Source organism: Labrus mixtus, chromosome 8 (genome assembly GCF_963584025.1).
Source record: "Labrus mixtus chromosome 8, fLabMix1.1, whole genome shotgun sequence".
NCBI lineage: Eukaryota > Metazoa > Chordata > Actinopteri > Labriformes > Labridae > Labrus > Labrus mixtus.
This window is the reverse complement of record NC_083619.1, coordinates 22,152,301-22,165,806: the sequence shown is the minus strand read 5'-3', so window position 1 is coordinate 22,165,806 and position 13,506 is coordinate 22,152,301. Positions and strand designations below refer to the sequence as shown.

Genomic DNA, 13,506 nt, shown 5'->3' with positions numbered 1-13,506 from the left:
TGAGTTTAGACTTTATCAAATGCTTGGTTCTGTGTATTTCTTTTTTTCAGGGCTAGAATAAAACAGGTTTTTTTAATCCTGTCGTGGAGTGAACATCAAATCATCTTTAATAAATGTTGATATTTAGGCTGAGAGAAAGATGCACATGAATCAATGTTTTGCTCCTGAAAGGTTCATTTAGGAAGTATTATTTAAATATGAACTTGAGTTATTATCTGATTAAATTAAAAGAACAGTGAATGTTTACTTAGCGTACTTCTTGAATATTTGTGTTTTGATTAGGCATCTTAAGAGAGGGATTTTTGATGACTGTAGTTTTGGGTGTTTTTTTTTGTTGTACTTCTGATTTTCTCCAGATAATTGCAGAGTGGAGACTGACAAAGTGGCACTAGCTACACAGCCCTTCACTGACTGGCCCATAAAGCAGGTAACAGGGTATATAAGGAGTGGGAAGGGGGCGCCGGTAGCATAGTGGTTAGTGCGCGTGCCCCATGTACGGAGGCTGAAGTCCTCAAAGCGGGCGGCCTGGGTTCGAATGCGATCAGTGGCTCCTTTCCTGCATGTCTGTCCCCACTCTCTCTCTCTCCAAAATTTCTGACTCTATCCACTGTCCTATCTCTAAATAAAGGCAAAAAAAAAAGCTTTTAAAAACAAAGAGGAGTGGGGAATCAGCAGAGGAGAAGGCTGTGAGGAGGAGAGACAGATTTTGATGTTAAATCAGTTATTATACTGTAGGTTTGTCTTCAGGGGACATCCGGTAATGAACTGGATTAATATTATTATTTTTTTATTATTTGTTTGTTTCTTTGTGGCCAGCCTAATAAAACTCACATTTTATGAAACAAATCCGAATCCTTGGTTGTCCGTCCTTTCCATGCACATGGCCTGACCATCCACAAATACAACACACTCCAAAGTGTGTCTGTTTTTAAGATAAGCTGAACTAAACTGTTGCAGGCCAACATTAGTTATCAGTTGTAAGAATGCAAGGAGGAGTTGTGATATCTGGTTTTGTGGCAGCAAAGCTTGTTGCTGAAGTTAAAGAAAAGTATTTTTTTTCACACATCATTTTCAAGGCTGTTTGGAGGTTTTGTGTTTTCATGTCCTGGAAGTTAGAAACATCCTCCAGGATGTGTTCATGTTTGATGGTTAATGACATCCAGTAAACGTTTTGTGTATAAGTAAGCGAAACAAAAGATGATTGCATATTTTATGACCTAACCAATAATCAATGCTTTGTTAAATGTGCCTGTGTGTGTGTGTGTGTGTGTGTGTGTGTGTGTGTGTGTGTGTGTGTGTCCCTGACGTACATTTTTCTCATCCGTGCCCTGCCGTGATTCCCACCACAGCTGCCTCTTCCTGTTGGCACAGTTATTTGTTCTGTTTCCATCCAGATCTTCCTCCTCGCACATATCTTCGTCCTTGTCGTCCTGTAAAAACACAGATTGGATGATAAATATCTTCACCACTGGACTCTGAGATCAGTCCACTATTGTGCCTCAGAGATGATACTCTGGAGAGGCACAGTTTTAATCGTCTTCTATTGAACGCTGTTTTAGAGTGTGGGAGTGCAGAAACACAGGAGGAGCTGGGTGACCTTTTAAAAGAGGGACTCTTGCAAGTTAAATTTCGGTATTTGTGAAATTGATTTTCTGTAAATTCTTTTTGCTTCTTGGCTGTGTGCAGGTGGCTCATACAGTATATCAAGAAATACTGAAAAACTGCAAAATAAGGAATTCACTTACAGGATTTTTTAGATATAAGGACACGTTTCTGTTCTGTTTCTGCTCATATAGGTGAAGTTATTCTCAGTACAGTTTTAGGCCTCCATATTATGAGTTAACTCCACACATCCCCATCCCCAAAGAATACATTAAGGGGAAAAAAAAAAAAAAAAAATCATTATATCAAACAATTTGTGTTACATAATATATATATATATATATATATATATATTTTTTTTTTTTTTTAAATACACATTATTACGCTCACCCTTTCTGCCCTCAGTCTATAGACAGTTATCAGTTCCTCATGTCTCTTTCCTCTGATCATTTCATTAAATCTTATTGAATTCTTCTGTTGTCAGGGAAATCATTCATAACACACAGCTTGTGATTTAATTTGTGAAATTTTCTGAGCACTAACTGATCTAACCATCAGTGTAGGTTGTACATAGTGTATATATTTACTTGTATAATTTCATTATTATTCTATTCAATTGTTATCAGTATTGTTCAGTATGTCCATGTCAGTGCATTTTTTTAACCATTCCTTATTTAACCCGGTCCTTTACTCAAGATGTCGTACCGAGGGAATTTCCCCCAGCTGGGTGTCAATACGGCAAACTGTATCTCATCGTGTTTACTCTTACCGTGTTGGTGAAGGACTTCTAAATAAACAATGATGATGAACTACAAATTGAAGTGTTAAATGAACTGAAAAATGTTAACGGAGCATCCAGATGTCTCTTGTCTTTTCGTCGAAGATGAAGTCAATCATAACGCGGCATCTTCACTATCGAACAAACCTGTCAGCCGCTGATTTATCCTCTAATCATGTTTTATTATCGTTTAAAGTGTTAGAGTAGGTAAAAACCCAAACACACACACACACACACACACACACACACACACACACACACACACACACACACACACACACACACACACACACACACACACACACACACACACACACACACTCTGAGAAGGGATCAATAATGCATACAGTCCTGCAGGTTTACAGGGAAGTATTGACCCTTCTATAAAAACACTAATCTATAACTCCATTACAGGACGGAGGAGCTGAGCACCGAGCGCTGAGGTTTAACGAAGAGTTGAAATTGAGGAGCGGGAGTTCTCAGGGTTACAGCTCACCACTAACCACATTCGAGAGCAGCAGCAGGTTTAATTCTGTCGTAGCATTTGAGTTGGTATGAAATAAAGGTGGGGGCATGTGTAGCCTTTAAAGGGTCATTTCACACAGAAATCCCATCATCATGTCAAAGCCAGATGGGTAGTTTTGGTTTCATTACAGAGGTTTTCAAGTGTCTGCCTAAGGGAGTTTTTATGCAACCCCAGTGATATAATAAAAGAAAACTTTATTGATTGTATACTGATGGAAAATTAGCTCATCCAATAAAATGGGGCTAAGGGGACTTTGGTTGAACATAAAATTCAATTTAAAGCTCCTGTGAGGAGTTTTTGTCTGGTCATGAAACGGACTACAAATTAGTCTGATGCCTCCATATGACCTACAAAAGACCCTCAGAGAGAAGATTATTTCTACATAACATTATTTTATATGCCTTTCACCTCTGCTGCGGGGTCAGAGTCAAACGATGTTAATTAACAGTTCAATGCTCGAACACAATTTTCAGCGACTAAATTAATTGTCAGTTGCACATCAGACATTTAAAATAAAGAAGGATGAGATTTTGTCATCAGAAAATATTTCTTTTTTTACAGGACAAGATCAGAGATAGATAATCCTGCTTTGTCCAAAGGGGTCCCAGAATTTGACAGAAAACGTTCATTAGGACACTGAGAGAGAGAGAGAGAGAGATTAAAAGCTTTGGAGGAAATGTGATATTTAAGATACAGAATGCATCTTTTACACCAGTGAGATACATTTGTAAATATTTGCACCACCAACAACACCTTCCAAAAAGCCTGATAGCTTCATAAGTCAGTGGATAGTTAATATGCAACAGTTACAGTTGCTCTGTCCCTGTGCAGCACTGTAACACTGGAACAAGGTGCCAAGATTCATCCTCCCTTCACGCTCTGTCAAAATTAGAACAACAGTGTCTCAGATAACACCTGAGCTACGGCGGACAGATCGATCCTCCTGTAAGCTTCCATCAATACAGTTTCTCTGCTCACGAGGCCACCTGGCTGCCTGTTTAATTCAATCTGCTTCTATTTCAGTTCTCTGTCTGGAATGTACTGACGAGCTTTATGGGGGTGTTGTGTGCCAAATAGCAGCTTAGTATCTTTGACGTCTCCGGCTGCCTGCATCCACCCGACTTTTACAATAACAGCAGACCAAGTCGTCACAACACAGGAGCTCATTCAAATACTACAGGACTTATTATACTTTCATCACATACTGTGCTTGTTATTTTAGGTTTTACTTTCCCAGCAGTAAAAAAAAAAAAAACAGTCATTATCCGTTTCAGCTGTGATGTCCATGATTAAGAGTTGTCAGTTATGTTGTGTTTTACTTTCTGGTCACTGAGCTGTTTTGTGCATCACACACACTAATGCACAGACAGCTTCCTACATCTCCTTCTATCCCACTTTCCAAGCTCAACACAGTTTCAGCAGATGGCTGTTCAACATGAGTCTGGTTCTGCTCGAGGTTTTCTGCCTCGGAAAGGGAGCTTTTTCTTACCACTTTTAACTTTTCTAATGTTGCTTAGCGCTGTGCTTCTGGTGGATTAATGTTGGGTCTTTGGAAATAATAATTGCAATAAAATGTATATAATAATATAACTAAGAGTAAGATCTGGACCTGCTTTTTTGTAAATTGTCTATGAATTGGTGCTATACAAATAAAGATTGATTGAGTGATAGCTGCTGTGTACTTTGTGCACTTTGCAAAGAGTTATGAACAGAAACAGAGTAAAAATAGATTTAATATAAAGTTCCCTATCTGGACTACAAGAATCAAGAATGACACTCTTGCTCTGTGATTTTTTAGGAAACCAACAAGAAATTAGGTTTTTATCTGAAACATTTTTCTCTCAGACTCCAGAATAAGTATTTTATTGTCTAACTTTGGCCACTCAGGTATCATAGCATGTACAATTTATCACACGATCATTAAGTGTTTCCTTAGGGTACATTTTTCTCAGACCCCTCATGTCTAAAAAGCAATGACTTGGTTTTGTTTTTGTTCATTCTACGGTAAACAAATCCATCATGTCACAGAGTACATTGACCCTCTGACCAAATAATCGACATATTTTCCAGTAAATGTTTGTGTTTTTATTGAATTGTGTCTGCTGTCCTCACCGTCAGCTGGTCGATGGGTTCCTGCAGCCAGAGACGGATGAGCGTGGCCAGGGTGTAGTAGAGAAGCAGCAGCATGATGGGGTTGACAAAGTGGTACCACTTACGCTGCGGGTGCACAATGAGCTTCCATGTGTAGGAACAGTTGCTCTGAACAATGGGAGAGATGCCAAATACACTGCAGAGACAGACAGACAGGCATATGAGGAAACAGGCATATTGTACAAGAACTGAAGATGTGAAATCAGGAACAGAATAAACGAAGCTTCAACTTTTGTAAACATAGAGGTCCTAAACATACACATGAAAAAATGTGATGAAAGGGTCTGATTTACAGGTTTACTGTTTTCTAAGAACACAACTAGTTTCTTCAAAATGTATATTTAGCTTTATGTCCAACATATATGGAATATATTGGGGGATTAGACAAAACAAGACATTTATAGCTACATAAGATTGATGATTTGAGATCGTCATTTTTCTTTGTTTTCCAATTGATAAACGATGTATTACATAAAAAAATGTTATCAATTATTATCTCTTCGAGATCAAATCCTAACTAATGAAGTGGCTCCAGAGTTTATACCTAAAAAAAGAGAACCTTTGTCCTTGTATTTATCCCTGAACGCCAGTTGAAAATAAGAATTAAACTCTTTTTAAACAGAGTGGGATAAAGGGATAAAATGATTGTCTTTCTTAAATTGTGTTTCCTTCGAACAGCCGGAGGTATTAACATATGAATACTGATGCTTAAATCTTTTGTAAACTGGTCCAATGTAATTAATCAGGGGTTGTTTTCATTGAGATAAGTGTAGAGTTTCATTCATTACATTCTATTCAGTGTAGGAGCATTTGGACTTCTTTGTCTATAAATCTAGTTATTGATTCCAGAAATAAAGCCAATTTAAATGAGGTGATGGACACCTTACTTGCAAAGAAACCTGCACAGCTGTCTTTTGGTTAAATGAAATACATGTTGGCTTGGTTTCCCCATGTTATCAGAGGTTACCAGCCTAGAAGACCTCTCTACAACTCTAAATGTGCTGTGTCAGCAGTATTGAAGGCAATATTCAGGACTGATATGATAAAGAGGAGATAAAGGCGGAGCTTTAACTACAGATGCATCCTTTGTGTGTGATTTTGGAGGTTTACTGGGCATGTCCAATTGGCAGGATCATCCAAAGATGATTCCCGTAGGAAAAGAAAATCAGTGGAAGGATTAGAAACCCAATTGGTTACGAGATGCTGCGGCTTGGGAAGGTGATGCCTAGACAACATTACTAAGCATGCTCCCACCCCAACACACTCCAAAGATATGAGATTTAAATTATAGTGATGGATGAATGGAGTTAATCCAGTTTTTCTAAACTTTGGTTCAGTATTTTCATAATTTAAAGGAGGTATGTCTTGAACATTTGAACATTAATTCTTGGGTTGTTTTTTTCAATATGGGCCCTTATGCTCTTAACAGAGAATCTCAAACTACCTTCATTGTACATTTAAAATGTTAACACAATGTCAACCAATCAAAAAGAGTTTAGCACGTCAAGTTACTGTAGTAAGAGCATTATTTAAGATTCTAACATTTGAATGCCTTCATGTAAATTAATTTCTGCTTCAAAGCATTCCTGCTAAGCAAATCATTTTCTACGCCCTAACCTTGGAATCTCTGAGATGCACAGGGGCTGAAAATCTGTTTGTACCACAAAGGATGCCACATGATTCACTCCTTTTCCTCTGAGCAGGATAAAGGTCATCTGCTCAACAGGAAGGGCGCTGACGCCTTCCAGTGACAACCACACAGATTTAGATGCCTCCTAAGTCTTTTCTTTCTTTGCCATGTGGAGGAGTAGACACCCCCCTTTGACCCCACCACACTTCCTGAACGGTTTCTTGTTGCAGCTGGGGAAGGCCACATGAAGCTGGTGGTCACATGACTGGGGACTTCCATTGTAAGGAAGGGAGGCAGGAAGCAGAGTTGAAGCCAGACCTCTCAACAGTCTAACTCAACACCCGGCCGACAGCAAGGCCAAGTCACTGTCAACAAGCACAATTAGGCCAGGCACTGAGGTGGCCTATTGTCCAATGGGGGGGGGGGGGGGCTGCACACATTTATGTCTGTAAGAGTTTCCCAGTGCCTGCCTGAGAGTGTGCAGAGAGGAAACAGGCTGGATCAGAAGAAACTGTGATGCACAGCAGAAGACAGAAATACCTCAGTGCTGTGGAAAGTCAACATGAACACATGAGGAGATGGCAGATGATTAAATAGCTCCCCTGTTCATGTTAAGAGCTATCAAAGAAGCTTGTGGTACACTTTCCAAAATTAGCACCTCAAATACACAAGTCCAAAATGAGAAGTGCACTGTTTAAAAACATTACACCCATTCAAACACCTTGATACATGATGATATTTACATTATCAGGTAGCTTGGTTGACTGGTTTCCAAGAATCTTGTCTTAAGACCCTTTTAAATAAGGCAAGGTCGACTTGTAATCGCTCATCAGTTAATGAACTCAGGGGAGTATTCACTCAGACTAGATCTATCGTGTCGATATCTACATGAATTGCACATCAGTTGCCCCGTTTATCTGCTCTGTCAATTTAAAACGCATATCGCGGGAGTGATATTTAAGCCCAACGTGCCAAATGATGTGCAGTTTGCAGTTGTTTTGGATCTGATTGTAAAGATGAGCTGTCTGCACCTCAACTCTCTGCTGTACAGCGCTGCACTTTCAAGCTGACTGAGTTTGGTTTTGTCCACATAGAGTTGATTAGTAAAAAATAAGTGGACACCATTCCAGTATGTAGGGATCAAGGTAACCTATAATTACAGATTATTTGGGTAAAATGAAGGTGAAATTGTTGTCAACATCAATGGAAAGTTTGTGCGTGACATTCTGTATGAATGCTGCCAACGACTCTCAGCAGACAGTATTTTTTTTTTCTCACTCTAACAGCTCGTGATTTTGCAGTTAATTTTCTGATTCTTTTCGCTCAGTACGATTTGGTTGATGAAAATGAATGCAGTTTGGACCTTAGATGGTACAAAACATCTGACAGAACAAAGAGACAGAACAAAACGAACATGTTCAAAAAGTATCCAATAACCTTTCTGACACCATTTAAGTCACTCACTGAAAATTGCTGCGAGACCCACTTTTGGGTCCCCACCCACCAGTTAAGAGGTAAAGTGTAATTAACATATAAGTGTTTTGTTTGTTCCCTTTTATGAAGTGGCAAACTCTCATATTTATCTCAGGACTCCACCTCAGGGTTGAAACCACAGACTTTGTGCTTCCAGTCTGTGAGACAGTCCTTTTGCTTCACAGTATACTGCAGTATGTACAGATTGAATAGTGGGCAGATGGTGTGAAGGGGATCTATTCATTCTAATAAGTGTTTTTTTTTTTAACCAGAAACCCATCAATGCAGCAGTGTAATCACACCCTTATCTACCATCTAAACCAGGAGAGGGATGGGGAGGACACAAGGTTTGTCCAAGGCAGTTTCAGCTAAACATAGCTGTAAATAGCCTCGGTCCTGACACGCAGCAGCACAGCTTTCAAATGAGAAACCGTGAGATCAATACAACTCTGCAACACCAAGGGCACTGAGACAAAAGCCACAGTGAAACAATAGCTACAGCGCTGCTGGTGATGCTGCTGATGATAAAGTCATCGTGATTTAAAGGTTCAAATCACGTGCTGCAAGTTAAATGAACTACTGAACAGATCTTTTTTTTAGACTTTGTTCTTTTTTTTATATTCTTAGTTAAACTGTTTGTGTTCTTTGGGTTTTGTTGGAGAGGATCTCCATTTAAGGAAATCCATCTGAATTTTTTTACAACTAACGCAATTACAACAGAAAATGTTCTGTAAGTTATATAAACTTTTATTGTGTGCCTTGATTTATATTTTATCTTTGTACCAGATGAGTAAATACATGTCTGTACTGTTGTCTCTGCCAAAGAAAATAAATCTTGAAAATGAAAAGGGGAATTTGTTAACATTTTTGCAGCAACATTTTGTAAATGTATCACATTATTGTTTATTACCACGGGTATATTTATCCAGATTAACTCTTAAACTATATCATACCAAACTATTATACTATAATATTTTACATCATGATGTCTACCATTACAATATATAAAATTCAAAAGGATTAATTCTCAATGTTTTTTCATTCATTTTGGCACCACATTATCTTGAATGGCAAAATAGAGCTTGAAATCCAAACATTCATTGTAATTATATCTCTGATGCATACTGTATCTACAGATACATATCGCATGTTTGCGGCTCTGTGTGTTTCAGAAGATACAGGTATTGTGCCAGCGACTCAGTTGCAATCTGGTTTTTTTTAGCATCTCGTGAATTCAGAAAAAAAGATCAGATATTTTACCTAAAAACATTTCTTGTCATTCTGAAATGATAATAACTTCACTTCAGATTTTTTTTTTCAAGTGAAGGCAACATCCTTACTTACAAATCATACATTTAAATGCTTCCTTTTTGGTGCCATAACAGAAAAAAACATGTTAATGTGAACCATCAAGTGTGGTATCCTTTATATTTCTTGAATTAGATTAATTAGATTGATTAAACAGCATTGTTTGCATTTCAGGTTGTCAGTCAAACACAACGAGCCGAGTGAGTTTCTTTCTATTGGTCTGCATTCATCACAACTGTGACTAACGTATGTTGGCAAGATGTGCAACTATGTGGCGTTCTCCAACCACAACGTTTCACCGCCGCAGCCACAGACAGCTGATTGTCTCCTCTCTCATGCATAATGAAACAACACTTGTTGTAGTGGAGAGCCTAAAAGCTCTGCTGCTGATATTGATGTGCTGTGAGTAGAATAAAGATATACAGTTTCCCCCCTCCAGCTGCATCGCCTTTTCCTTCTTGTTTGTAACAATAGTAAATATTTATCATCGTTTAAACAAACTTGCCTTGGGTGCAATAATTATTGTAGAGTCAAAGGAGGTCTGGCTGCTGAGCCCTATCATCACATCATGTGTTTTACATTATGAAGGAGCCAGACACCCAAAGTATGGGCTTGTTCTATTAATGTTTCCTGGTAAGGTAAACAAGACACAGAATTGTAGGTTTTAATTTCTCTAGATTGAGCTGCTGCGTGAGAGACAGTTTGAACTATTTGTTTATTTGTTTGTTTGTTAGGATCTCCAGTAGCTGTACCCAAGAGCTCAGCTATTCCTCCTGGGGTCCACATTAAAAAAAACTGTCTTTAATGTAGATTATTCTTCAAAGTAGAAATCCTGACACTTTTCAATTTAGAAAGATAAATGATAAGATGTGTATTGTTTCAACTTCTGGCCGCACAAAAAAGACACACAGAAAACACACGAGGTGAAGATTTTAAAAGTTCACGCCATTTGACATTCTGACCTGATGTAGCTGTCGTCGGGCGAAATGGATTCCTGGAAGAACTGAAACTGGTAGAGGTAGAGGACGATGAGGTGCCCAGCGCTAAAGATGGCCATCAGCACGCACATGCAGCTGAAGATGAGTGTGTCGAAGGTCCGGCGGAGGGACCACCAGGTGCAAAGGAACAGAAAGATGAAGAAGTAAACAGCTGAGGTCAACGAGGGCAGCATGATTCCTGCAAGCGCACAAAAAAACAAAACAGCGGTGTTAGAAGCAGGTTCAAATAAATACTGTTTGACTCAGATTTGTTTCTTATCCATCTAGCTGTAAGGTATGTTTTACCTCCTTAACTTCAGTTCAGATACAGCTTACTACATCTTTGTTTTAAAGCACACCGTCGAGAAAAGCTCCCTCTTAAATACATCCAAACATAATGTCCTCCATTTAAGGGATGCAAGTCCAAAGAATGGGTCAGCGGTGTACTTGAAGGGCATTTTGTAGATGTGTTAACCTTTTCTCTTTCTCTATAAAAAGGTTGATAGAATGACTAAAGCTCACATTTGTTCCCATCTTTCTAAATGGTAAAAAAGGGACTGCACTCTTATAGGTCCATCCTAATCTTTCAACCGCTCGAGGTGCTTTATGCAACATGTCAGCTCTCGTCCTTTCACACACACATTCGTACACTGATCAAGTGCTATGCAAGGCAACATCAGTAAGAGAACTCAGCGGTGCGGGTGTGTGGCTGCAATAGACTCCATTGATAAAAAAAGATCTAAATCATATCTATATCGGGCTGTACTGGATTGTCTTCTTACGACATATTCATAATTTACTTAACCTTTGTTTCAGTACCATTATAATCACATCCCTCTTTTGCCAGAGAGAAATGGCCAAGGCAGCAGCCACACAAAATCACAAGCACATTAAAAAGCAACGGAGAGAACACTTTATTGGTTCGATAACAACTATTTCAAAATGTATTCAGCTGCACAGTGTTTCTGCAAACCTTTACATTTCATTGCTTTTTAGTTGCGAAAGAAAAATCACAGAAATAAAAAAAACTCATTGTGATGCATTAGGATCGACATGTAGATTCACTTCACCACATGCAAAGCTGCTCACCTGTCATGCCCAGCAAGATGGTGACCACCACCTGCCCAGCGGTGGTGATCAAGTTCCCGATAACCTCCTTCACTTTGGATGCCACCTGCGCCACGTGCCGCAGGACCTTCATCTTGGTGCTCTCCTTCGCCTCCTCCTCCTCCTCCTCCTCCTCTTCCTCCTCCTCCTCTTCATCCAGCTCCTCGTCTTCCTCATCCTCCTCAGCCTCGTACCCTGCATCGAGGTCCTCCTCGAGCAGGATGTTGTTTTCCAGGCTTAGCTTCTCCTCTTCCTCCTTTCCGGGACGGATGACACAGTGACAGTGCGTTAGACTTCAGTAATGAATGATTGTGCAGTTTGAGGATCTGAGCTCTCCATGGTGCTGAAAAGTGTTTCCTACAGGTAGCCCTCCCAGTTGGCAGCATTTCTGGGGCATGTTTGCCATGTAGCACGGCTTATTTAAACAAATGTGTGGTTTATGTGGCTGTTTGACATATCTTGGCAGATGTTTTTCCACTGTTTGCTCATGATGTAATACAGCCAGCTCTTCCTTGGCTGCACTTTCTAACCAACTATGTGTCCCCTTTTTCTCCTACAGTCGGCAACTTAACGGCATAATGACTAGTGAGCCATTTCCTGTGACTTATAAAAGCACACACAAAAGGCACTAGACAAAGACAGACTGAGGTGGTAAAACTGCTGCTGGACTCAAACACCAATTTCAGCTCAGATGGCTCACTGGCAGGAATCAACACAAACGCAGGATCTACACGGGAATTCCTGGTGTTTCTTCTCAGTAATGGGAAGTGGTGCCATCTGTGCCAGCATGAGCAGCACATTAGAAGTGAAAGTAAATGTGGATTTAATTAACACTGAGTCATAAAGAGTCAGTAGGACTCGGCAGCAGACGAGGGTTGTATTCCAAGTCATCAACACGCAGGGGGAACAAGCTACGCAAACTTCTGCTCAGCTTCTTCCAGCTTTTAGGCTCAAAGGGGACAGAAAAGACACTTCAATGGACATTTCAAACCACTGGCAGGATTAAGAAGCTGAGCTGTTATAACTTGTTTGCATACCTGCCAGTCAACATTAACTGCAAACTGTAAATGATGGAAAGCTCATAGTCCTTTTTTTCCTTTCCCCCTGTCAAGAAATATGAAATACTCCTGTGTAAACATGTTTACGTTGAGGTCTGTGGTCATCTATAGTGTGAGAAACGTTTTAATCATCATCACGTTTAAGAAACTGTAAAACATTTTTAATATCTTCAGTTTTTGTTTGTATAAATTAAAGTCAGCTAGTGGTACACAGTTTTCGATATTATTCCCTCTTCAGTCCTGCTCTACTGTCTAGGATGAGTTACTTCTTGTTTCATGGTGTTTGTTCATTTTCCTGTCGTAGTTCATTATCAGAGTTACCTTTCCCTTTTTAATTGTTTCCTCTAGGGTTAATTCTTGTTTGGTTGTCTTTGTACAGTGTCAAAAGTTGGATTCCCTTGCCAGCCTCACCTTGCTATGAGCATTTTGTTTGTTGCCTCTTTGCAATCGATTCATTGCATGAAATCACATCTGCTCTTACTCTGCATTTGGGTCCTAATCCCTGAAAATAAATTAAAAAATGGGGCACCAGTGGATTAGTGGTTCATTTGCAAACCCCATGTACAGAGGATACATTCCTCATATTGGGCAGCCCAGGTTGGAATCTGACCTCCTTGCCGCATGTCATTCCCCACTCTCTCTCTCTCTCTCTCTCTCTCTCTCTCTCTTTCTCTCCCTGATTTCCCACTAAATCCACTGTCCTGTTTCTCTATAAAGAGTTGTATAATTCAAATCAGGGCTGAAATGCTCAGTAAGTTTTTTCATCAGACCAACAGCTGCGTCCTCTAATTTTTTTTTGTGTTATGTGCATCATGAAAACTTAGACACATCAGATAACTTATATGTTCTTCACTAACTGAGCGTAATCCAAACAGGTTGTTATCATGTGATGGGTG

The 13,506-nt window shown here is 39.5% G+C and overlaps 1 protein-coding gene across 1 annotated transcript in view; it reads right to left on the bottom strand.

Annotated features, from left to right (window-relative positions):
- The window catches only part of LOC132979408 (piezo-type mechanosensitive ion channel component 2), an 88,051-nt gene that overhangs the window by 46,852 nt on the left and 27,693 nt on the right, over positions 1–13,506 (bottom strand). Inside the window, exons 6-9 of the mRNA XM_061045172.1 lie at positions 11,535–11,808; positions 10,431–10,644; positions 5,019–5,193; positions 1,311–1,430 (exon numbers count right to left, since the gene is read on the bottom strand). Coding sequence (XP_060901155.1) covers positions 1,311–1,430; positions 5,019–5,193; positions 10,431–10,644; positions 11,535–11,808 — 783 coding nt within the window. The remainder of the gene's footprint in view (positions 1–1,310; positions 1,431–5,018; positions 5,194–10,430; positions 10,645–11,534; positions 11,809–13,506) is intronic.